The sequence below is a fragment of the Rattus rattus genome, chromosome 4 (genome assembly GCF_011064425.1).
Source record: "Rattus rattus isolate New Zealand chromosome 4, Rrattus_CSIRO_v1, whole genome shotgun sequence".
Taxonomy (NCBI): domain Eukaryota; kingdom Metazoa; phylum Chordata; class Mammalia; order Rodentia; family Muridae; genus Rattus; species Rattus rattus.
This window is the reverse complement of record NC_046157.1, coordinates 176,220,080-176,245,999: the sequence shown is the minus strand read 5'-3', so window position 1 is coordinate 176,245,999 and position 25,920 is coordinate 176,220,080. Positions and strand designations below refer to the sequence as shown.

Sequence of the window (25,920 nt, the reverse complement as noted above, 5' to 3'; positions counted from 1 at the left end):
AAACCGTTGGAAACTGAAGATGTGGTTTCCAGCCGATGGGTGATTCCACCGTGTGATGTGTTCCTGAAACATAAGGAAACAACCAGTGATGGGACGCATACGTGCACGTGGAGAGAGTTAAAGTGGGTTCAGGAGGCACCGAGCATGAGGTCCCAGGTTTGCCCACAAGTGTTCAAAGTGCAGCGTACATAGATCAGAGCAGTGAGAGAGGCCAAATTAAGCCATTCCTACAAGAAGCAATTTGTTGTCACTTCTTATTATAAGATTGGACCGTTTCCCCAACTTCTTTCTTTTTCTTATCAAGATAAGTAAGTTTTCTGCCCCACTGAGTATCAGGCTAATTTCCAACTTCTTCGTATATTAAAAGTGAATTTAGAAACTACAATTGGATTAAAAAAAAAAAAAAAGACATGGTGCTTACTCAAACAGTTTCCCCTTAAACAATTTAATTTTTAAAATTGCAGCATAAACAAAAAATGAACAAGATGGTTTTGTTTTCAAATTACATGTTTCTGAAAACCACCACCCAGGGACTCAGAGGCCAGGAAAGTCCTGTACCATGAGTTGTAACTAATCAGGTGTGATGTTGAAAAATGAAGTTCTAAAATTGAGGGGTTTTTTTTTAATACTCTGTATTAAGTTGTACCTCAATTCTGTGTAAAAACAATTTTGCAATATGCTTCTCTTGCAAATAATTAAGAAAAGCCATCCAAGGGCTGGAGAAATGGCTCAGCAGTTAAGAGTGCCTTTCCACGAGTCCTGAGTTCAATTCCCAGCAACCACGTGGTAACTCACAACCATCTGTAATGAGATTCGATGCCCTCTTCTGGTGTGTCTGAAGACAGCTACAGTGTACTTGCATACATAACATAAAATCTTTTAAAGAAAAAAAGGTAAAGCTTCAACTTTGCTGCATGGTATTTTTTATAGCCTTGTGTTTATCTGGTACAAGCCAAACTACAAGAGATATAAAGAAATATAAAGCTTAGACAGCTTTATTCATTGAGGGAAGGAAATCTGTTATGAGCCTATTATAAAGCAAAACTAGAATAATATGGAGAAACACGGAAGAACGAAGACTGGGGTTGTATCAAGTGCGCTGGGGTTGTGTGGGCCGCGCTCGGGTTGAGTCCACTCGCTCTGGTTGTGTAGCCAGGCGGTAGCATGGTTGGCATTTGGCACGCGTTCTTAGTCTTTTTCTCTGCCTCTGTGCCTTTGATGCTGCATGCAAACTCCACCACAGACACGCGTTGCTAGTACGGTTCCACATTGCAGTCTTTCCCTCTCAATGTACCGTGAGCGGCTCCTTCTGTGATCAATCCACTTTCGATCCTGAAAGAGGGCCTAAGAGTCCACGTTAGAGCCACACCGGTGCTTGCTAAACTCCCTCTGGTAGCCGAACCAAGCGCACATTTTCTGGTCACAAATGAAGGAGTCCTGAGCACTGTGTACGCCTGGCTTCACTCTAATGACTTCCTCAGGATACGTTCCTAAACATAGAAACGGATGTGTCAGGAAATCATTGCACACGTTTACATTTTTCCCCTTCACTCGTGGAGCGGTTTCACCTAAAATGAAGCAAAGCCGAGCAAAACTGGGTGGAAGGGGCAGACATTCCGCGTCAGCCCCTGCCCTCACCGATGCGTCACCTTCCTTCTTAGTAACGCCGGCTGGACACGCGGCAGGGACACGCCATCTTCATCCATCTGGGCTGCGTCCATCCTGACAGTGGACAGATAGGTAGTGATATTTGCCCACTGTGCCTATCACTGTGGCTCTCCACAGTTTAAAGGCGAGGCAAATGCTCCGAAGATGGAGTAATCTGTTGTTGGCTAGCGCAGGGCATTTTCAGTGTGAATTCTGAGAATTCGAACACTCCGAACCGGAAGGATGACTTCCTCGCATACTCTGTGGCTGGATGGGGGAGTCTCACTTCAATCCCTCAGAGCGGTTCCTTGAGGCACAGGCCCATCCCACGCCCGCTCCTGTGCCCTGGCTGCTCACCCGTGTTATTTACACTCCTGATGTTTTAAGGCAATGGCGGCGCAAACTGACTGTCCTCAGCCTCCGCCTCTCTGAAATTACGGGAGTGTGTGCCCACGTCAGGCTGCCCGTTTTGTTTTGTTTTTCAAATTGATTGTTTCCACTTTTCTTTTCCATTTGTAAGAACTTTTTATATCATCCATTTTTGCTGTAAGTTGTAAGTATTTTCCCTAGCTTAGAGGGGGCCTTTATCTCTTTGTATTTAACAGTAGTGATTTTAACAATGAGATGTTTTTTAATTCTTGTAGATTAACTCCAGGGAAAATTAACCGGTTCTGGATATTGAAAGCTTCAGTGCTTACTTTTTAAAGGCAATTGAGATAAACAACACATATAAATCTGCGTTCCTTCCCACAGAAGGAAGCACAGACAGGACACCAGAGCACACCCTTTTAAAAGGCTCAACAGGAGGACTCACTGGAGTCAGATGGGTGGGAGGGTGGGGAGGGATTGGGAAGAGATGAGGGAGGTGAACCATGACCACAATATATAATATGGGGGGGTCTATGTTCAAATGAAATATTTAAAAAAAAACCCAACCCCACCAGTCCCACCTTGGACCTTCCGACCTGGAGACTGAATTGTTGTTCTAAACTTGTGGTAATTTGTTCCCAAACCAGCGAGAAGCTGAAAAATAGGAAAATTTTTATTCTTCCTCTGCTGAATTAATTTTAAATCGAAAATAAAGAGCTTCAGAAAATTTACTGCTCCTATTAAACACCATAAGATACTTTTTAAAAAATTGCTACTAATCAGAGAATGAACTGGAAGAGCTTGAAGGGGCTTGAGACCCCATATGTACAACAATGCCAAGCAACCAGAGTTTCCAGGGACTAAGCCACTACCTAAAGACTATACATGGACTGACCCTGGACTCTGACCTCATAGGTAGCAATGAATATCCTAGTAAGAGCACCAGTGGAAGGGGAAGCCCTGGGTCCTGCTAAGACTGAACCCCCAGTGAACTGGACTGTTGGGGGGAGGGCGGCAATGGGGGGAGGGTGGGGAGGGGAACACCCATAAGGAAGGGGGGGAGGGAAGGGGATGTTTGCCCGGAAACCGGGAAAGGGAATAACACTCGAAATGTACACAAGAAATACTCAAGTTAATAAAAAAAAAAAAAAAGAAAAAAAATTGCTACTGTGTGTGTATGCACGCGCACACGCACTCGTTTATGTGTACCATAGAGCATGTGTGGAGGACAGCTTTGTGGAGTCAGTTCTCTTGTCCACCTTAATATGGGCTCCAGGGATTGAACTCAGGTCTTCAGGCCTGTGCTGCAAGCCCCTTTACCCACTGATCCATCGTATTGGCCCATAAAATAACTTTAATGGAGCCAGGTTTGGTAGCACGCACCTTTAATTCAGACACTCAGGAGGCAGAGGCAGGTGGAGCTCTGTGACTTTAAGGCTAGCCTGGTCTACAAAGTGAGTTCCTGGCCATCCAGCGAGACTCTGTCTTACTACGTGTGTGTGTGTGTGTGTGTGTGTGTGTGTGTGTGTATCATTATTTAATTATATATATATATATATATATATATATATATATCTGAATGTTTAATCATCAAGGAGTGCCACTACTTGAGATTAGGAGGTGTGGCCTCTTTGGAAGAAAGTGTGTCACTAGGGTTGGGCTTTGAAGTTTCAAAATAAACAAATAAGTCCCATCGGTAGCTCTTTTTTTTTTTAATAAAGATTTTATTTATATATTATATGTGTGGGTACACTGTAGCCATCTTCAGACACACCAGAAGAGGGCATCAGATCCCATTACAGTTGGTTGTGAGCCACCATGTGGTTGCTGGGAATTGAACTCAGGACCTCTTCTGGAAGAACAGTCTATGCTCTTAACCACTGGGCCATCTCTCCAGCCCCCGTCAGTAGTTCTTAATGAATAATTGAAGACAGCCAAAATGTTCAGTAATGAAGCGCTTAGTGACCAAAAGTTGTATCATGCACACCCTTCAGATTGACTATATTCCAGTCACTTATGGGTGGCATCCCTTTGTGAATTGCCTCTTGTCCCCACCTCACTCTCCTTGCTTTGGCCTTGCCATATCAGCCCCCTTCTCCCCATCCTCCCGTGGGAATCTCCTCTTTGTTCATCCATTGTTCCAAGCTGGACTGCTGGTGTTGGCTGTCCCTCTGGACATCTCTTTGATCAGGACCTGGCCTGATCACGACAAAGTTACTTTCTACACCACAACATGTCAGCTCAGGTCCTCTCTGCCACAGGGCATGGCAGCTTGGGCAGGCGGACCGTAGGGAGTTTAGCTGTGCTTACCCCAAGCTGCCGAGGCAGTACCAGGCTGTAGGGAAGCACCAAGGGAACGCTCTAGGATGGGAAAGCACAGTCTCAGAGGTGGAAAAGCTGAAGCTGGTTTGGTGGACCCCAGGCCTGCGACCAGACCAGGGCCATGGGGTTCTCAGACTCTTAGACATCCAGGCATGGCTGGGAGTCTTGGGAGAGCAGAGAACTGAGTCCTGGCCTGCAGGCTGGGGACAGCATCTAGCCCTGGGCGTAAGGGGGGGATGGCTCTGGCTTGTCCCGTGGGGGTGATTGTCCTTGGCTTGATGGAGGCAGGTTGTGGCTGGGAGCACAGAGAGGCCTTCTACAAGAGACTAAAACTGCAGCTCTGTAGACAAAGGCCTTCCCCAGGTTCCTCACAGTGGATCATGACAAAACAGACAGTCCATGGTTCTAAACAGTTTATTGTTGTGGTGGAAAATGGATGCATAAAACCATAATCAACTTCTCAGGGTGAGCTGAGATTAAATAAGCATATAGAATTAATATAATCATTTTATAGAAAGGCCTTGAGTGTCCTTGAATCAAATACCTGCAGATATTGAGAGGAGATAACATTATGTTCCAAGCCATGTCTATGGGACTTGGATAGACAAAGGGACAAAAAAAGTGGCCCCACCCGCAGACATGACCAGCCAGCGAAGAGGGAACTGGACCCCACAGCCCTATGAGCAGGGACACATGCCCACACAGACGCAGAAACTGGACTCCAGTAGATTAACTTCACATCTCCATACCTGGGCCTTCCATCAAAGTCTGTATAATCTAAGGTTCGTGCACATGTCCTAACTTGACTGCAAGGAGTTTAGGCTTTGCCGAGAGGCGGGAAGTCAGCTGCGTGAACAGCTCTGAAGCTGGGGATCTCTGTGCAGTCTCCACCTGTGCTTCCATGGTAGAACTCCAGGATGCTGGCCTGAAGGATGCTTGCATAGTGTGCTTGTGGCATTCCAGTTCTGAGAGAACTTGAGTAGCATGGTCTGGGGGGATCTTGGGGATCCAACCACAAGCACAAGTCAGTGCCGAGGTCTCCAGCCACCTCCATCAGCTGAGGCAGGAGGAGCCATTTGACATTACATCCTTGTAGGTTGACGTCATTATGCAGGGGAGGGCTGACACAAGTTAGATCAAGGTCATGACTGGACAGTAAAAGAATAAGGCGGGGACAAAGTTTTTTGTAAGGAGGGAGAGAAGGAGAAGGAGGGAGAAGCAAGATGGAGACAGGGAAGGTTGACCCAGATCCAGGTGGTCCTGAGTTGTCAAGGTAGTTGGGATGGATGTCTGTAGACAAATTTATCTTATCTAGGTGGGCGGTTTATATCCTTATCAATTGGTTGTAAGTTTATTGTGTGGATGTATTGTATATTGAATATTTAACATATAAATCTGGTTGTTGGGTTACATTTTGTTGAGTCTTGATGTTACTGGGTAGCTGGAACCAGAGAGTTCCTGGCTGTCCAGGGCTGACCAGGGTGACTAGCAATGAGAGCAGAGAGACCACTGGGGCCAAAAGATAGCTAGGCTAACGTGGTGTGGTGCCACACTGAGGCCAGCCACTACTGAGATAAATTAATGTCAGTTCTATGTGGTCCTATGGTGCCAGAACTAATGCCAGGGATCAACTGCCCGAGTCTGAGAGTACCAGGGGCCCAGCGTGGAATAGTGACGCACGGGAACTCGTTGTGCCCATTTTTAATTATAGCGTGACATATCCCCCAAACCACCTGAACAATGACAGCTAGCAACTCCTGCACCAACATAACTGTGGGGCTGCTGGGGCAACCAGTGAGATGGAGGAGGTGGCCTCACCCTCTCCATCGGGGCTGAGGTGTTCCAGCATGGGCGAGAGAGGCTACCGTCAACCCTCACTCCCTCAGCCCACAACTGCTTCTGTGAATTAGAAACCTTCTCAACTGCTCTGTGAATTAGAGCTGTCTGAGATGCTCACCCTGGGGGGCAAGGCTCGAGGCTCCCTCTCAGCCTCTTCCTAACTTGGTCAGGTGTGACCCTGGCTCTTGGCAGACCAACCGGAGGCTCTGCCTTTCTCCTTGACTGTCTGCCTCCCGGGTCTGGGGCTTGCTGTGCAATGGAGCGTGTAAAGGGTAGTGTTCTGTACACCTGGTCACCTGCCACCTGCTGCCAAATGACGTTTTGTGGACACAAGCTCTGGCATCCTGCTTTCCGAGAGTTCTGAATTCCTTATCCTATCCCAGACCACATCGCCAATGTGCTGTCATGGAAAAGGAATGTGTAATGCAATGAGCAAACCGGATATCAACTCTGTCTGCACTGTGTGACCCAACACGACAAGCGCATTGCTTAACCTTCGGGGGCCTTACATCCCCTACCTGCAGCAGAGAAGGCTATCAGCTGAAATCACGCCGGTACAGATTAAAGGAAACCATAAAGATCACACTAAGGTGGCGTGGTGGCTTGAATGGGAATGGCCCCCATAGACTCATGTGTTTGGTTGAATGCTTGACTCAAAGGAAGTAGCACTATTAGGAGGTGTGGCCTTGTTGGAAGAAGTGTGTCACTGTGGGGAGGGGCTTTGAGGCCTCCTATGTTCAAACCACACCAAGTGTGGTACACCGTCTCCTCCTGCTGCCTGAAGATCACGATGAACAAACTCTCAGCTCCTGCAACACCATGTCTGCCTTGCAAGTGCCACGCTTCCTGACATGATGATGGACTGAGCCTCTGAAACCGTAAGCCAGCCCCAGTTAAATGCTGTCCTTTGTAAGAGTTGCCTTGGTCATGGTGTCTCTTCACAACAGTGAAACCTAAGTAAGACAGTGGTGACTGGCATTCAGTGGATACTTAATGCATGCCCTCTGCTGTCTGGGAAGATTCACAAGAGCCTTTAAATGCTAAAGGTTAGGCGTTAATATGAGTTTCCTTAGCGGTAGTGAAAGAGAAATGGGTGATGGTGCCCCGCAATGCTTGGGACTGCAGGGCCCCCGATCCTCCTTCCCCACGCAGAAGGGGACAGAGCAGCAGCTCCTGAGCTTAATGGAGTGGACAGAATCCAGTGCTGCCTTTTCTGCAGATGGGCATTTCCCACCTGCCGAGCTGAATAACTCCTTCTGGTAACAAGGAGAGAGATGTCAAGTCAACAGCTTCCGGGACTCAGACGGCAGCTCGGTGACAGAAGAAACTGCTTGCCGCAGAGATGGCTTTCCACCGCTTTCTTCACGATCATCCGCCCCTCTGAAGGGTACTCAGCAGGATGTAGACAGCTGGCCGGCCTCTATGTGGAGAAGGAAAGCAGACATTTTGAACACAAGCAAGGCACTGAGGCCTGGGAGGCCACACAGTTTCCTCACCTCCAGCCTCCTCTGACTTGAATGCACCCCTGAGTGTCTGGTTTCTCCTGAGTAGTTTTTTCAGAAACATGGCTGACGTCGGATTGTTACTGTAGTTGTTCACTTTGTCTGTTTTTCAGCTTAGCAAGAGCACATTCTGCCTATTTCCAGTGTAGAATTCAACTGCGGGATCACTACCGTAAATCAGTTTTAGGCCTTTTTGGTTAGCAGTCCAAGGTCCTCCTCTTCCATTAACTGTTAACCTCTCTCCCCATCCCCTGCCCCTCTGCAACCACTAATCCACCGGTTCTGCAGATGCGTTCTGAGAAACGTTATCTGGGAGAGACAGGTTTTTTTTTAGCTTTTTTGAATCTGGAACACATTCCACTGTCTTTATGACTACAGTTTCCTGATCCATTCTTCTGGAAAGAGACTCTCTTGGGCTTCTCCTGTCTTGACTGCTGTGAATAATGCATAATGTATTTAAAAAAAAAAAAAAAACGTCTGCGTAAGCTCTTGTTTGGAGTCCTTCCCACCCACACCTAGAGGTAGAATCACGACTGCATGGTGAGCCACTGTTTAACATCTAAGGAATCACCATGTTGATTTCCAGTGGTAGTCATATATTGTTCCCATCAGCAACATAAGCATTAATCCCTCCCCATCCTCAACAACAACTGGTACATTCTGTGTGCTGTGGTGTGTGTGTGTGTGTGTGTGTGTGTGTGTGTGTGTGTGTATGAGTGTGTGTGGTGTGTATATCTTTTAAGAATTATTTATTTATTTTATGTATAGAATTACACTGTCTTCAGACACACCAGAAGAGGGCACCAGACCCCATTACAATGGTTGTGAGCCACCATGTGGTTGCTGGGAAATGAACTCAGGACCTCGGGAAGAGCAGTCAGTGCTCTTCATCGCTGAGCCATCTCTCTAGCCCTTTTTGTTTTGTTTTTGTTGAGGGGGTGGGGAGAGGGGTGGTTGGTTGGTTTTCTGCTGTGTGGGTTCGTTGCACATCACTGTTGCCTGAGCATTTAGTGGGAAAAGCATCTGTTTTGCGTTCATAAAACCAGAGAGACCCGGCTTATACCTTTAGTTTGAGTCGCATACTGGGGAAACACAGGTAGGCGGGTCTCTGTGAGTTGGAGGGTAGCCTGGTCTACATAGCCAAGTTCCAGGACAGCCACAACTACACAGTGAAAAGCTGTTTCAAAAATACATACAAGGGAGTGGAGAGATGGCCCAGTGGTTAAGAGCACTGATTGTTCTTCAAGAGATCCTGAGTTCAATTCCCAGCAACTACATGGTGGCTCACAACCATGTGTAATGAGATGCCCTCTTCTGGTGAATCTGAAAACAGCTACAGTGTACTTATTATAGATAATAAATAAATAAATCTTTTCTTTTTTAAAAAGAAAAACCTACATACATACATCAAATAAATTTTTAAAAATTCAAAGGACAAAACCCTATGTATGAAAATCAAACAGGAAAACAAAACCACCTGACGTCATAACGGGAAATCAATCATTTCTCCAGACTTAGTTTTCAAACATTCCGTTGTTTCCACCGCACTCCTTGGCCTGGGTTAAGCAGCAGTGGCTGTGGCTCCTGAGTGTAAGACCAGTCAGCATGTCAGGCAGACCGAGATCCCAGCACTTGCTCATTCCAGAGTCCTTTCAGTTCCAAATGACAGAAAGGCAGTTTATAACGGCTCAGACAGAAAGGGAAATTACAGGTTCGTGTGGCCAAAATGCGGAGATGGAAAGAGCTGGTTTTAACCGGAGTCCGACGCCGTCTCGATCATTTTTTTCTGTCTTCACTGTGACCCGAAAGTTTACTTCCCCACCCCCACTTCCAATGCTGAAACCCCAGCCTTCAGAGTAATGGGAGGTGGTGCCTTCAAGAGGTGTTTAGTCAGAGTCCTGATGACAGTAATTTGTTTCCTCATGAAAGAGGCCTAGACAGTATCCTTGCCTTTCAAGTGAAGTTATCAGGAGAAGATGACCACCTATGAACCAGGAAGCAGTCTCTCATTAGACAGTATGTCTGTTGGCACCTTGATTTAAGACTTCTCAGCCCCCGGAGCTAGAAATAGAGTCTCGTGTGCCGTGGTTATAAACCACATGGTTTATTACAGCACTGACAGAGAAAACACTCTCCCATCATTCTCTGAATGGCTTGGTTTTGCTTTAGACTTCCTGTTACCTATTGGCTCCATTCCTGCACATTGTGTGTAACTTCCTTTGTGTGGCTGGGGCCGGGAGCTGTCATGAGACAGAACCTTGCATAGCTTTATCTTACTATACTGTCCAAGTCCCAGGGAAGCCGATAAGGCCTCTTCGGATCATGTGCCCATCTCTGAATCAGCCTCTACTGCCTGGGAAATGAACAACTCTTGACTGGTGGGTCACTGGCTTGGAGGATGGCTTGTGTGCAGTGAATTCCCATAGACACGCGGAACATAGACACACAGAACATGCCCTAGACACTGTGAACACGTTACATGTGCCTGGTTTCTTTCAGTGGTATCATTCTCTGTTAAATCTGGTGGGATGTTTCTCATTTGTGTGTGAATGTGTGTGTGTGAGAGTGTGTGTGTGAGTGTGTGTGTGTGTGAGTGTGTGTGTGTGTGAGAGTGTGTGTGTGAGTGTGTGTGTGTGTGTGTGTGTGTGTGTGTGTATGAAAACATTATGCTTTTATAAGATAAAGACTTTTTCATCCATGAGAATTTCCAATAGAAAAGGCGTCTGAGGACTGGAGAGATGGCTCAGTGGTTAAGAGCACTGACTGCTCTTCCAGAGGTCCTGAGTTCAATTCCCAGCAACCACATGGTGGCTCACAACTATCTGTAATGGGATCTGATGCCCCCTTCTGGTGTGTCTGAAGACAGCTACAGTGTAGTTATACATAATAAATAAATAAATCTTTTTTTAAAAACAAGCATTTGGGGCTGGAGAGATGGCTCAGTGGTTAAGAGCATTGACTGCTCTTCCTGGGGTCCTGAGTTCAATTCCCAGCAACCACATGGTGGCTCACAACCATCTCTAATGGGATCTGATGCCCTCTTCTGGTGTGTCTGAAGCAGCTACAGTGAACTCATATAATAAAACAAATAAATTTTTTTAAAAAGCATCTGATGGGATCTGACATTGAGGGATAGTAACTTTCTAGACAGGAAGAAGGTTTATGTTTGCACACAGTAGGACAAGAATAGAACAAGTAAGAAATGCCACCAGGAAGTAAGAGTGCTCATGGCTTAATTTTTCAGAAAGCAAAAATAGTAAAGAGTTTAAGGGAAAGTCAGAAAGCTGGTATAACGTCACAGGCCTTTGACACCAGCACTCAGGAGGCAGAGGCAGGCAGGTCAGGGCTACACAGTGAGACTCACACACACTGAGAGAGAAGTGGGGCCTTGATTCAGGCTACAGTGCCTGTGGGATCTGCTGAGGCAGATGGCCACATGGTCAGCAAGTGCTGGCATTCTCTGCAAAGACAGCCAACAGTGCAATCTTCAGACAGGGCAGGGACAGAGGGTGCAGGTCCAAAACTGTGGGACCCAGGAAGCCTAATCATTTTGTTAATTTGAGCTAAACCGAAGTTGAGATAAGCAGTATGTAAGTCCAGAAAGGTCTAACTGTTGGGTGTACGCTCTGGAGGGCACAGAGTCTTCCCTACCCCTGTAGGGAGCTGAATGAGTTCCAGGCAAGCAAAGGAGGGAAGGGGAGAATGTTGGAGAGAAACTGCTAGAAGAGTGTGTGTTTGTCCAGACAGTAATGGGAGACAGTATTGCAGGGAACAGAGAGCTAGGGACAGGTGTGCTCTGAGTGACGACGAGAAGATAGCAGGTGGTTTGAACATGGGAAGGACAAATGGAGATCTAGGACCTGATTTGTGACCAAGTCTGTAGGATGGAGAAGGGCTGATTCTCAGGAAGGGGCTCTATGTTCATGGAATCCAGCCGGTGGGTGAGCTGTGTTAAAAGGGTAACAATAGCTGTCGCTCTACTTCCAAACGGGGAGGAGTTTGGAGTCACAGTCCCACTATTCTCCTGCCTCATAGACCCTGAGCACTGTTTTCTGTTTTTCTCTGCAGGGAACTTCCAACTGGTTGCAGACCCGGTTTCTTTTGAAACTGTGGCTGATTTAATCCATTCTGTCCGACTTCCCCAGAGTCCTGTGGCCCATAGAAGTCCTCCCCGCTTCCAGAACTTAATCCCCATCTCCACAGATGATGTGCCCATGAAGCTCAGGAAAGGAGAAACACTGTCCTTAATTGGCTTTGAAGAGAGTCAGGGGAGGAGGCTGCTACGATGCGAGGTGCTGAGGAAGACGCCCCCCCTGAAACTGCTCCTCCCCATGGACTGCAGGGGCCACTTCCTGGAATGCCAGGATGACCAGCTCTACTCCATTGACACCATCGTGAGGTGGAAGCTGCTTGCAGGGAGGAAGCGCAGGGTTAGGGTGCAAGCCGGACATCGCCTGAGGCTTCTTAGCCCCCTGGTTCCAGAGCACTTCCGTGGACATTTAGTTTTGCATCCCTGTTTCTCAGTGATGGCATATCTGCCAGGTAAGTAAGGCCAAATAGTTTGGAGCATGTGTAAACCTTGTTTTCTGATCCTAGAGCAAAAATCCTTGAGGCGGGGACACTTAAAAAGAAATGAGGTTTTATAAATCAGCTCTGGAGTATGAAAGAATTTCACGGTGGGTGGGGTCACCGCAAGGGTTTTGCAAGTGAGAAAGATCACGTGGTAAGACAGGAAGCCACAGCAGGGAGGCAGTATTGCTGTCCTAAGCCTGCCTCTCTTGAGAAAAGAACTAGCCAGTGTGCTACTAGAATTTCCCTGATCCCACCATGTCTTAACATCACCACCCATCGAGGGACCAGGTTTTTAGAACAGGAATCTTGCAGGAAGGGCTCAGATCAAATTCAAGCCCGGGTGCCACAGGCAATGAAAGCAAGGATACTGCCCCCTACAGGCATAGAAGGGGATTTGCCTCGAGGACTTGTGATGGAGTAAAAAGCCCTGTCTTCGGGCTGGGCAGGCAACTTGCGAAGGCACAAACATTTGTAGATTGGTGGGGTGAGGAACCCCGGAGACTGCTGCAAAGATCCCATTTCGGAAACTGGTTAGGTCTCACCTCCCTGGCCTCGCACCTTGATTTATGAAGAACTATTAGATGTTGGAGACCCACTTGCCCTGAGAGGTGGTTTATCCTCGGAGTTTCACACCCACTCCATCTCATCCGCCGTCGCCTCATTCTTACCGTCATATATATTTAAACACATTCCTGGAGCAGACCTAAGATGCTTTAATTTGTCTCCCTTAATAAATATCCGTACCGTGGTGACAGCCAGGTGGGGTTGTGAGCAGATAAAAAAGAAAGTCTCTCCTTTGAGAGAACGTAATATTGATGTATTTCCTTATATGTTATCATAAAAGCTAGTCCCTCACCACCCATTAGTTTTACAGTGTTGTTTATGGTCCACGTGAAAGCCAGACTCCAGCGCACTCCTCCATCTTCCTACAGACCCCGTCACTTTCTCGTCCTTTGCAGAAGAGAAATGCTGCCTGGTTATATTAAGCAGGAATTTACAGCAGCCTTAAAATTTCCCTCGCTGGAAGATCCCTTTAAGTAGGCAATGTTTGTAAAAGACCGACTGAGCTCCGTGGTTGGGTATGAGTATCTCCATTGTTGGGTTTCCAATAGAAACCTCGCCTCAATTTGTTGTGCTATGACTTTGTTCATTGGCTATATTCAGACCGACTGTGACGTGTTCCCCGAACTCCCACTCCACGCTGTCTCCATAGCTCATCTCTGTCTTTTATTCTCAATCCACTCGGTCTTTTGAGCAACAAGACGACAATAGCTGTGAGTATGACGGAAGGGGTTGGTTGGTCTAGCATCCCAGTCCCGAGGGAGCCAGGTAAGGAGGGTGCTACCTGCGTGTAGTTCTGAGGCTGACCCCAGAAGCAGCTCTGTGACCTGTTCATCTAAGATTCAGTCCTCTTCCCGATCGGTTCTCGGCGAGCAGCTTCTCCCCTTGTCTTACTCTGCCTTCTGAGGCTTATAGCCTATAGCTTCTGCTGAGATGAGTGACCAGTGCTTGTGGCTAAGCATAACAAGCAAGACGGAGGCTGTGGATCAGTGGTGGATCACGTGCTTAGCATGCATGCAGGAAGCCCTAGGTCCCATCCTTAGCACTGAGAGGGTGGGAGGGGGCGGAGAGATGGCTCAGAGGTTAAGAGCACTGGGTGCCCATTCAATGAACCTGGGTTCAAGAGCGCTGATGCCCTCTTCTCCCTTCTGCGGGCACTGCACACACGACACACAGGTATTCATGCAAGCGAAGCACATATACGTAAAACTTTGTTTAAAATTTTCAATTAAAAAAAAAAAGGTGGAACTCATTTCGAAGAGTCAATTAAATCGAAACACTATTAACAGTTCGACTCTACCCAGCGCAGTGGTACATGCCCCTGAGCCTACCTGCTTGGGACCCTCAGACAACAACCTCACTTGAGCCCAGGCATTTGGGGGTAGCCTGGAAACCAGTAAGAGTCTAATTCAAAAATAATATATTCTTTGTGGGGCTCGAGACACGGCTCAGCAGTTAAAAGCACCGGTTGCTCTTCTGGAGGACCCAGGTTCGACTCCTAGCACGCACAGGGCTGCTCACAACCATCTACAACTCTGGTTATAGCTCTGCGGGCGCCAGGCGTGTGTGCGGTCACAGACAAAGCAACCATGCATGTAAAGTAAAATAAGTAGATCTTTTAAAGTATTTTCTAAAAGACTTATTTACTTATTTAATATATATGATGAGTCCACTGTAGCTGTCTTCAGACACACCAGAAGAGGGCATCAGATCTCACTACAGATGGCTGTGAGCCACCCTGTGGTTGCTGGGAATTGAACTCAGGACCTCTGGAAGAGCAGTCAGTGCTCTTAACCACTGAGCCATCTCTCCAGCCCAAAATATTTTTAATTTAAGTAAAAAGTGGTTAACATTCCTGACCGGTAAGTAAACGTTGCCCTTGGCCAGCCCTTAAATCCTGTGGGTTACCGACATTACCCATGAAGGTATCCAGGTGACCATGAACACATGTGCCAGGCCGTGGCCCAACACAGTTAACTGTGGAATTAGTCCCAGAAGGACCAGGTTCAACACAGACTAAGACAAGGCTCTTACTGTGGCCTTTGGAAGTGACCCCACTTGGTATCAAAGATAACCCAGCCTCACTGATAGAAACCTCTGGGCAATAAATCCAGACTTAGAAACTGTTTTTTTTTTTTTTTTTTTTTTTTTTTTTTTTTTTTGTTAGCGTTTTCTTCACCATGGCTAAGGCCGGTATTACCTTCTTCGCTGGATCACGGTTCAGAGGGCGACATAAAGATTTTGTGGCTTAGGTTGTAATGTGGCTACAGGTTATGTATACCTCAGTCATATAATTAAACTTACCGGGTAGTGAGGGCCAGAGAGAAGGACCTCAGAGCATGGGCTGCCCTGCCAGGGACACTGAGTTTGATCCCCCGTGTTCACTTTAAGCCTCTTAGAGCTGCCAGGAACTTCAGACCCAAGTAATCCAAGACCTGGCTTCTGCAGGGCCACGCACACCCATGACGTATAGACACGTCTATGCACACATACACGCAAACATGAATAAAAGTAAGTAAGCCACTTTAGATCCCTCGAAGCGCCTGTGTTAGAAATCAACCGGGAGTTTGATAAACACGTTTGCTTCTATTCACTTCAGAATAACAATAAATAAATTCAAAATAATTGGCAGGCCAGTAAGACACACATCGTTAAACCTTCTGGTCGTTTCCACATTTTAATTTTTAAGGGAAAGCTGAGGGGGGAGGCTGGGAAATGAGAGGCGGAGGCTCGCTCCTTGTGTTGTGTAAATGCTGCCTCTCTTCAACTCCACCTTGGACTCTCCGAAGTTTAAAAGAATACATGGAGGTCCCTCTAAGGCTACCACACCAGTAAGGTTCATCTTCAGCGATAATCTAAGCAAAGGGACTGAAGAGGTGGCTCAGCCCGCTAAGAGCGCTTGCGTTCTTGCTGAGGACCAGGGTTCTGCTCCCAGCACCCACATGGCGGTGCACAACGGTCCAGAACTCTAGTCCCAGGGGTCCCGATGCCCTCTTCCGGCCTCCACACAGGGGCATATTTATACATGCAGCCAAAGCATTCATACATATAAGTAAAAATAAAGTGAATATTTTTTTAAATCTCTGCAAGTCTGTGATCCCAGCCCTCGGGAGACCGAGGCAGAAGGGTGCTGAGTTAAGGCCACAGCCACCGTCTGACGGGCTTCTCCTCATTGTTTTGAAACGCAGTTATGTAGAAACACATATGCCTGCACCCTCCCGTCTGGCTCCCAGCCAGTCCCATCCCCCATCCCTCTCTAGGACCCACCACTCTGTTCTCTCATCATCCAGTCCCAGAGGCTGGGTCTGACCCGTGGAGAGGGTATCAACCCACCTTCCTTGTTTCACAGAATAGCTAGCCAAAAAATGGTAGCTCTGATTGAACTTAGGAACGTGAGGGAGGAAGAGGAGTTCCAACCACATTGCAGCCCAACCAGGCTGGCCTGGGTTCTGCTAATTGCACAAGGGAGGGTAACTGTTTTTCTGGGGCTGTCTCCCATATTCTGTCCAGGGATGCCTTTTGCAGTGAGTGCTTTCCAGCTCTGAAGAACGGTGTGGATTCTTGTTGTCAATCCTGTATTAAATTCTTCTCAAGTGTCCTATTCTGGGATGCACTTAATTCTTCCCAGAGCTAGATCTCCAAGTCCTAGCCAGAGACAAAGACAGCCAGAGCTTCCCTTGCTGCCTGGGGTGAGGACCATGCATTTGGGAGTGGAACCGTGAGCTACAGCACACTCAGCTGTTGGAGAAGGACCCCTAGTGTCCTTCATAAAGAAAGCAACTTCACCATTCCATTTAGGACCAGACACACAGCAGCAAAGGGCCTGAGCCATCTTGCCTCTGGATTCACCTTAGCATCTCCTGCAAACCTATTGGGCGGAAAGTTACAGGGTCGTAAAGTGTGGACGCATGAACAACCCCCACGATTCCATGCGCGGCGATTCCTTCCAAACTCACGCCTTTCTCAAAAGCCTTACGCTATCCTCCCTCTTGACTTTCCCAGGTGAGACCCAGGTTAGCATCCCCTCCGATCTGGACATCAGTGTAACTGAGATCGCCGGCTTAGATCGTAAGCCCAGGACAACAATGAGGCAAATATTCAGCATGGAAGAAAACAAGTTCCCAGTGAGAATCAAAATAACTAGCGTGGTCCTGACGGAGAACGAGGTGTGCCCAAAGCCTCTGAAGTGTGGGCAGCTCTTAACCATCCTCAGGACAGAGAATGTGAGGAAATTCGTCGCCACTGAGATTTCCCAAGGAAAGAAAGGGAGGCGTTTTCTCATCCCGTACACCTATCAGGGTCTGGTACATAGGAGAGGCCGTTACTTTTATGCTGTCTCTGATGTCGCTGCTGCCATGCAACACGGACAGGTCTACTTCCAGGCCTCCAGGGACTACACCTCCTTCCTGGGGCCTTCCGCATCTTTCGCAGCCGACGAGTGCTTCCTGGCCCTGAAGAAGACTGTGGTGTTCGCCAAGTTTCACAATGAGCTGCACAGGGTGAAGGTCCTCAAGTGCCTGAACATTGCCACCAAAGACCAGGTCAAACTGCCTTTGTTCGCAGTAGGAGAGTTCCTGGAGCTGTTCGATGGCGCTGGACCAGGGACCCTGCAGGAGCTATGCCAAGTCACGAGACTGCCGTGCCACGTCAGCGTGGCCAGCCCGGATCCCTCCATGACTGAGGAGGAGGAGGACCCCCTGTATGGAACTGAGGAGCTGAGAATTGAAAATGTCGTCGTTGAACGATGCCTCATAGCCAAAGATGAACCGTCTCTGGAGGACATGATCGCCTCAGGGGACATATACAGGGAGTGGCCAGAAGCCACATTTGCAATCCCGATTGAGAAGTCAAGCTTCGAGGTCTCAGTGGTAGAAGAGCCTTCCTGGATAGCTGATGTCGAGAAAGAGAGATGCACGCCTCTCCAGAGCATCCAGGAAGTCACCGAAAAGTCTCTGGCCTTCAGTAATTGCTTGGTTATCCCCCGTCCTCCTCCACTTGCTCCAAAGCTCAGAGGTCTGTTTTAAAAACAGAAAACGTGACTGTCATCCCTCCCTTTGTTTACAGAATCATCAGCTGAGTGTTTGGAGTTTTCCAGAGCTAAAGGGAGCCCCCAGAGGTGGGAGCCTGGATCACAGGTGTCAACGAGACACTATTTCCATCACCCCTGAACATTTGCTGTAAGATGTGTTATCGTTCTGTCACTGTGACAAAATGCTTGAGATAATCAACTCATGAGAGGAAAAGGTTCCTTTTGGGCTCAGAGTCTGAGAGACTTCAGTCCGTGATCACTTGGCCCCACTGCCTTTGGGCCTGTGGCATGGCGACTCATCGTGGTGGGGACATGCAGTGGATCAAAGCTGCCCACCTCACCATGGGCAGGAAGCAGAAAGGTTCCCATAGCCCTTTCTGTAAGTCCCCAGGAAAATAACTCCCTTCACCAAGGCATCAACCCTTAATGGTTCCATGATCTCCCAAAAGCACTGTGCACTAGAAACCAAGCTTTTGGGGGACTCCTATTAAAACCATCTGTACTGGTTGTAGTTTTGTGTGTCAACTTGACACAAGCTGGAGTTACCACAGAGAAAGGAGCCTCCCTTGAGGAAATGCCTCCATGAGACCTAGCTGTAAGGCGTTTTCTCAATTTGTGATCAAGGGGGGAGGACCCAGCCCCTTGTGGGTGGTGCCAATCCTGTGCCTGGTAGTCCTGGGTTCTATAAGAGAGCAAGCTGAGCAAGCCAGTGAGTAACATCCCTCCATGGCCTCTGCATCAGCTCCTGCTTCCTGCCCTACTTGAGTTCCAGTCCTGACTTCCTTGGGTGGTAAACAGCAGTGTGGAAGTGTGAGTTGAATAAACCCTTTCCTACCCAACTTGCTTCTTGGTCGTGATGTTTGTGCAGGAATAGGAACCCTGACTAAGACACCATCGCAGCTGCCTAGGAGACAGACTTTTTCATCCATGTGGATGGGAAGCAAGGCTCAGGTACTGTGCACGGCCACAGCGCTCTTCCTTCATTTAAAGTGAGAGTCTATTTATTCAGCAGGAACGTGTGCTCACCATCAGGCGTGGTTATCCATACGGCCCAGGTTTGGAGCCACCTCCTCCCATTGCCTCCACTGTAAGAGTGCCTGGCGTGTGGTACACGCTCAGGTAAATCTCCTGGATGAATAACCGAAAGCACTCTTTGATCTGTTAGTTCCTACGCTGTACTGTGTCCCCCTCCTCGCCCCTCTGTGAGGAAGGTGCCCTCACCCGTCCCCAGTTGCTCAAAACCTTCCCTTGCCCAACCAACTCATCAACTGGTCACCATGTCCGACCAATTTCCACAGTTCCTCTTGCCTTTGCCCAGCTCCATCTTAGACCCATCTTTTTCATTGTTAGTCTATCGAGTCCCACCACTTTCCTGTCCGTTCCCCTTTCTTAGCAAAGAGATACCTGTCTCTGTTGTCTTAGGATTAAGTCCAGTCATCTAGAACAATTTCTAGGGCTGTCCATCCACTGTCCTGTAGCCTGCACCTTCGCCTCTGACCCTTACCCTAACTTGTTTCTCTGTCACTCTGAGTTCCATCCATACCAGACTAGTTCTGGATTTCCCTGGCATGACTTTGAACCCACGGTCACACCACAGGCTTGTCTTCTCTTTCTCCTTTCTTTCTTTTTTTTTTTTAATTTTCTCTTTTTTTTGAATATTTATTTATTATGTATACATCATACAGCTTTCTGCCTACATGTAGGCCTGCAGGCCAGAAGAGGGCATCGGATCTCAATACAGATGGTTGTGAGCCACCATGTGGTTGCTGGGAATTGAACTCAGGACCTCTGGAAGAGCAGTCGGGGCTCTTAACCGCTGAGCCATCTCTCCAGCCCCTCTTTCTCCTTTCTTAAGCATCGTAACTTCTGCCCGTTCTCCAACACTCACTGTACACTGCATCCCTCCAACCGACCTCTCTGAGCTTCAAGTCCAGCTTAGTCTGCTTTGCCTGCTTCAGAATCAGAGCCCAGTCGACAAGAATGAACGGTGCTGGCAGCTGGAGAGATGGCTCAGCAGTTAAGAGCACTGGCTGCTCTCCCAAAGGACCTGGGTTCAATTCCCCGGCACCCACATGGCAGCTTGCAACTGTCTGTAAGTCCAGTACCGGGGTATCTGACACACTCACACACACACACACATACATGCAGGCAGAACACCAATATGTGTAAGTAAAATCAATAAATCATTTTGATAGATGATGATTACACCCTCCACAGTGACAGCAATCCCTCTGGGACTCTGTGTCCACCCTGCCAACTGGATAACCCTGAGTCCCATTGTCTCATCATTGCAGAACTGAAGGAGACAGTCTGAGGAGCACAGCACAAGGCCTGCTGTATATGTGGCCGGTCACGAGACGGGTGGTTGAAATGAGAAACGTCCTCCACAGTTTCACGTAGTTTGTATAGCACTGTTTGGAGACATCATGGAGCCTTTAGGAAGCGTCAGAGGAAGCAGGTCACTGAGGGCGCACTTTGGGAATGTAGAGCCCCGTCCTGTTTCCCATTTGCCTCCTGTGTTTCCTACTTGCAGTATAAGATGCAGCCACTCCGGTCATCATGCTTACAGGTGAAAGGTGTGATATCTCAGCTCCCTGCTCCTGCCGACCCTCACTGACAAGCTTTCCTGCTGTAACAGACTCCTAGTCCTCTGGGACCGTAAACCGAAATAAACTCTTTCTTTCACAGATTGCTTTTTGTCATGGCCTCTTATCACTACAGAAAAGTAACGGATACTCACTCCCAACTTAGTCAGTAGCGCAAAGGCCTTCACTGAAGTATCTTAATGGCAGTACGATGAGAGTCAGGAGCTTGGGTAGGGTGGACCCGGGAGTGTGGAGCCAGGGCCCAACTCTGTTTAGGACCCTGCTTCAGAGCTGTGACAACCAGAGAGCAAGAACCCCTCTCTGACTTCTCAAATACCTGAGCCTGGGAGGACTTCATTTCTCATTCCAACCACCATGGAGAAGCAGTGGGGACACAGTCATTGAGCACCTGCCTAGTGACTGCCTACATATATCACAGGCCTTGTGCTGCGCTCTTACAGACTGTCTCCTTCAGTTCTGCAACGACGAGTGAATGGGAGAGAGGGTTATCCAGTTGGCACAGCCAGCCGCTACATCTAGTGCTATGTGTGATTGCTGGAGGTGCCCGTTGGCAGAAAGGGAAACAGAAAACCCCGTTTGCCAGTCTGGCAAGAGGTGTGAGAACAGAGTAAGAATCTGGAAGGTCTTTGGACACAAGTGGCCCTGGGATATAGAAGGGAGAGAAACAGTCTCATGGGCAGATCCTGCTATGGGCCACAGGGTCCAACTCTAGGAAGCCACTTGGGCTAGGGTCAGCAAGCTACAGCAGGTGAGCCAAGGCCGTCATATCCCTATGACCCGGGAGGTACCACTGGTCATTGTGATTTTAAATGGTTGGAAGATATTCCAAGAAAGAAAGATACATTGTGGCATGAAAGTTATTTTTAAAAGTTCTCATTTTAATAGACACCCATAGAATTTGTGTTTGTAGCAGGGTGTAACCTTTTATTTGTCTGTGTCTGTTCTATGGCTGCCTCTGCCCTATAATGTAGAGAGGAACACTCGTGAGGGAGGCTTAGTCCACCAAACTTAAAATTTATTATGTGGCCCTTTTTTTTTTTTTTTTTTTTTTTTGGTTCTTATTTTAAAGGGTGTGTGGCCTTTAAAGGAAAAAACTTGCCAACTCGGGTTTGGACCCTGCTTCAGAGCTGCACCAACCAGAGAACAAAAACCCCTCTATGACTAGGAAATCTGAGGAGTTTAATTTGCCTCTCCCTTGGTCAGGCACACTCTTGAAATCCCTATCACAGATTCACAGGTTCTTAGAGTAAAAATTGATTGCATATTTAGGTAGCAGCGGGTGCAGACGTGAGCCAGGCAGGGCACAGACAGCTCTTGCTACAGGGGAATGTCTCCAAGTATGCTCATTTTGAGTAGGCATCAGTGGTGTCAGAGGAAGTAGCTTCGTGTGAACACCCATGGGAAGGAGCGATCGTGGAAACTAGCTTGTCGACAATGAGATTGTCCTGTTATGAACATTTTCTCTAGAGAGGGGACAGCTGTGCCAGGCCCCGTGTAGTGAGTGCGCTGTACTGTCACTCCCAGAGAGACCAGGATGAGCTTCAGAGACTGTGCTGGAAGATGACTCACAGAAGCAAGCTCCGTGCATGCAAGTAAGGGTGTCAGAAAGACAAGCCGTGGGTCTAGACCCAGGGTCTGGGAACCTGGCTGCTCACTGAGCTGCCTGGCTCAAACCTCTAATGTCTAAAATTTTCACAGAGACAGCATGAAGAGGAAAGCAGGATTTTGCCAACATGAGGAATGCAGGGCTGGGATACCCAAATTTCTGCCTGAAACTGCAGATATTGCTGCCTCTCTCGATGTAAATGAGGACTCGGAAGAGAATGGGGGAGGTCACCCTTCCAGCTACGGAACTAGAAGCAAACGTGGTCTCCTGTCCCTTTTCCCTCGCACATCATGTTCATGTAGCTCTTCTATTTATGAGATTTACTAAATGTCTTACAGGTTGTTGTCCGGCTAGTCTAGCAATGGCACCTATGTACAAAAGGTCCAAGGCTGGGTGTCCCAACTGGCCCTAGTATATGCCAGAATCCTGAAGAAGTAGCTCTAAGGCCAGTGAAGGAATGAGTTTGCTAACAAGGAGACAGCAAGCGGGCAAAGAGCAAAGCTTTCTTCTTGTATGTCCTTCTAGAGCAGCAGTTCTCACCCTTTCAAAGGGCCATATTTCAGACACCCTGCATCGAACCACAGTTACGAAGCAGCAAAAAGTAACTGAAGCAACTGTATGAAAGGGTCACAGTGTTAGGAAGGTTGAGAGCCACTGCTGTATAGGGTTTGAGCAGAAGGTGTGGCCAGATTGAAGGTGGGTTTTACTGGTTTAAAAGATCTAGATTAAAGGTGTGTCTTCCTACCTCAAAGATCTGGATTAGAAGTATTAAAATGTATTAAAAATTCCTCACAGCTGTGCCCACCATTCTTGGGTTTTAGGTCCAGGTATAGTCAAGTTGACACCCAAGAATAGTCATCACATACACACACACACACACACACACACACACACACACACACTTTTAAAATGGAAGGGCTATAATTTCAGTTGCCATTTTTTTAATATCAAAGGAAATCTTGAACCATTTTCTCAGAGAACATGAATGTCAAAGTAAGACATTGATAATGGATTAGGGAGGTAGCTGATGCCCCATTTATGAGATGGCAAGAATAATATTGCATCCGATGTTCTGTCAAAACCCCCACGTGCCAAACGGCTGCAAAAGCAATGCCTCTAATCCCAGCACTTGGGAGGCTGAGGCAGGGGCATCTCAGGCTTAAGGACAGTCTGGGCTGCACAGTGAAACTGTTTTCAAACAAAGCAAAATGAAATTTAAAAAATCCTGTGGGTTTTTTTTTCTTTTTTTCGGAGCTGGGGACCGAACCCAGGGCCTTGCACTTGCTAGGCAAGCGCTCTACCACTGAGCTAAATCCCCAACCCCTAATCCTATGGTTTTAAAGTTCTGGAAAGTGGCTGTCTTAGTCAGGGTTTACATTCCTGCACAAACATCACGACCAAGAAGCAGGTTGGGGAGGAAAGGGTTTATTCAGCTCACACTTCCACATTGCTGTTCATCACCAAAGGAAGTCAGGACAGGAACTCACACAGGTCAGGAAGCAGGAGCTGATGCAGAGGCCATGGAGGGATGTTACTCACTGGCTTGCTTCCCCTGGCTTGCTCAGCTTGCTCTCTTACAGAACCCAGGACCACCAGCCCAGGGTTGGCACCACCCACAATGGGTCCTCCCCCCTTGATCACTAATTGAGAAAATGCCTTACAGATGGGTCTCATGGCGGCATTTCCTTAAGGGAGGCTCCTTTCTTTGTGATAACTCCAGCTGTGTCAAGTTGAGGCACAAAACCAGCCAGTACAGTGATATATGAGAAGCCAAATATCCCATATTTGAAATCACAAGAGTCGGCCCTGGACCCGTTTTCTTCTCTGCACAGGCACTGGCCAGATGATTAAGAGGGAGTAGCTGGACGTCTTCTTGGGAGACCTTGAATACTATGGGATCAGTGGCATAAAATGACCTGATTTTTCACACCCTGACTCCCTTCTGATGCTGAGCTGGAAAGGTCATTTTCCTCCATCTCAGTCGCGTGTTTCTGAGACAACTGTCTTTGAGACAGAGTCTCGCCGTACTCCAGGCTGACCGGAGACGTGCTGTACTGCCCAGGTTGGTCTTGAACTGTCCATCCTCGAACCTCCTGAGGGATGGGATGGTAGGCATGCCCAAGCATTCCTGGATCTTCCGGCTCACTGTTTTCAAAGTGGACTCTAACCCTGGACCTTGGTAACTCTCGAGCACAGGAGACCTTGTGCGTCTGGGCGACTCTGTATCTGTCAGACCTCACAGTCCTAGAGATCTGACCGGAGGCTTGGAAGACATTCTGTTCTTTCCGCTGTTCACAGCCCAATTGTCTCCCGTCCCTCTGATTGATAAGAGCCGTATCACACAGAGGAGTCCAATTCAATTGTGATTTGCAAGACGGTGCCAGAAGCTAGGGGCTCGCTTTAAACGCCCCATTACTTAGACTGGGAAATGCGCATCTGAGTTGTCTGGCTTTGCAAAAAAAAAAAAAAAAAAAGAACAGAAATACTTGCCTTTTTTTTTCTAAATCAGTGCCTTTTTATGTGCTAAAAGTAAAGCACACTGAAAACATCTGCTATAACAAAACGTATCCTAAAAAAAAAAAAAATGAAAATGAAAAGCCGCGTGCCAAATTTGGGGAAATATTACTAACAGTTATGACAAGCGGTAACGGTGAGGTTATTAAATAGAATGCCATCCGGGCAACTACAAAGAGTCATGGGGTGGGGGAAAATAGGGAGGTTATGGGAAAATCAGAGGAGCCGTAAGAGAAATGGCCAATAAATATATCCAGCAATGTTTGGCTTCACTATGAAAGGTGGGAGTGAAAGCATTAGAAAATGAATCTTTCGTCCATTGTAATGTAAAAAAATTTAGAGTTCTGCCAGGATTTTCTCAGGATGAGTCTCTAATTGGTCTGTATCAGGTAAGGAAGAGGTAAGATGTCCATACTTCCTGGCCTCAGAACAGGGTTGGGGGTTAGAAAGATGTGTGAGCAGTGCACAGCTTTAATCCCAGCATTTGAGAGGCAGAGGCAGGAGGATCTCTATGAGTTAGAAGTCAGCCTGGTCCACAGAGTGAGTTCTGGGACAGCCAGGGATACAGAGGGAGACCCTGTCTCAGGCAAGAACAAACAAAAAACCCAGAAGATGAAGACTGCAAAAGGTCAGTTGTCTTTGAGCAAACATCCTCACAGCTAAAGAGTAATTTTATGTTTCTTTAAAAAAAAAAAAGACTTTTTAAAATTAACCACACATGAGCAGAGAAAGCGGACTTTGGAACATGTGGTCTTAAATGGGAGGTCTTCATCCAACCCTTCCCCTCACGGCTCAGGCATCTCTCTGCTCGGAAGAGGAAGCAGAAAGATTGTACGAGCCCATCATGAAGGGTGTCTCTAAGGAGACGTGTCGTCCAGGTAACAGAGGACTGATGAACATCTGAACTCCAGAGCCTGTAGCTCTGTGGATCTGCACAGGCTCAGATCAAATGGAGACATGGGGTCCCAGCCAGCCCTAACCAAGAAGCGATGGGCACCTGCTCCCCCCTGGCAAAGGGAAACATCCCTTCTCTTCTCTCAGGGCATTTGACCAATCACACTAAAGAACCTCATGCCCAGGAGTAATTGACTAATGCAGATCGAACGCTATGGTGTTTGTTGGTTGTGAGGGGAGGTGGACATTTTGGTTTGGGGGTCTTTTTTTTGGGGGTTCTTTTTTTCGGAGCTGGGGACCGAACCCAGGGCCTTGCGCTTCCTAGGTAAGCGCTCTACCACTGAGCTAAATCCCCAGCCCCTTGGGGGTCATTTCTTGTCTTGTTGGTCTTTTGTTTGTTTGTTTAGATTTTTGTTTTGTGGATTTTTTTTTCAAAGAGAGAGAGAGAACATGGAGTTG

General features: G+C 47.6%; 1 protein-coding gene across 1 annotated transcript in view; it reads left to right on the top strand.

Annotated features, from left to right (window-relative positions):
• LOC116899701 (protein THEMIS3-like) overlaps positions 1-18,072 on the top strand; it is a 37,087-nt gene extending 19,015 nt beyond the window's left edge. The window contains exons 3-4 of the mRNA XM_032901725.1: positions 11,748-12,221; positions 16,815-18,072. Coding sequence (XP_032757616.1) covers positions 11,748-12,221; positions 16,815-17,836 — 1,496 coding nt within the window. The 3' untranslated portion in view covers positions 17,837-18,072. The remainder of the gene's footprint in view (positions 1-11,747; positions 12,222-16,814) is intronic.
• Positions 18,073-25,920: the final 7,848 nt, after the last annotated feature.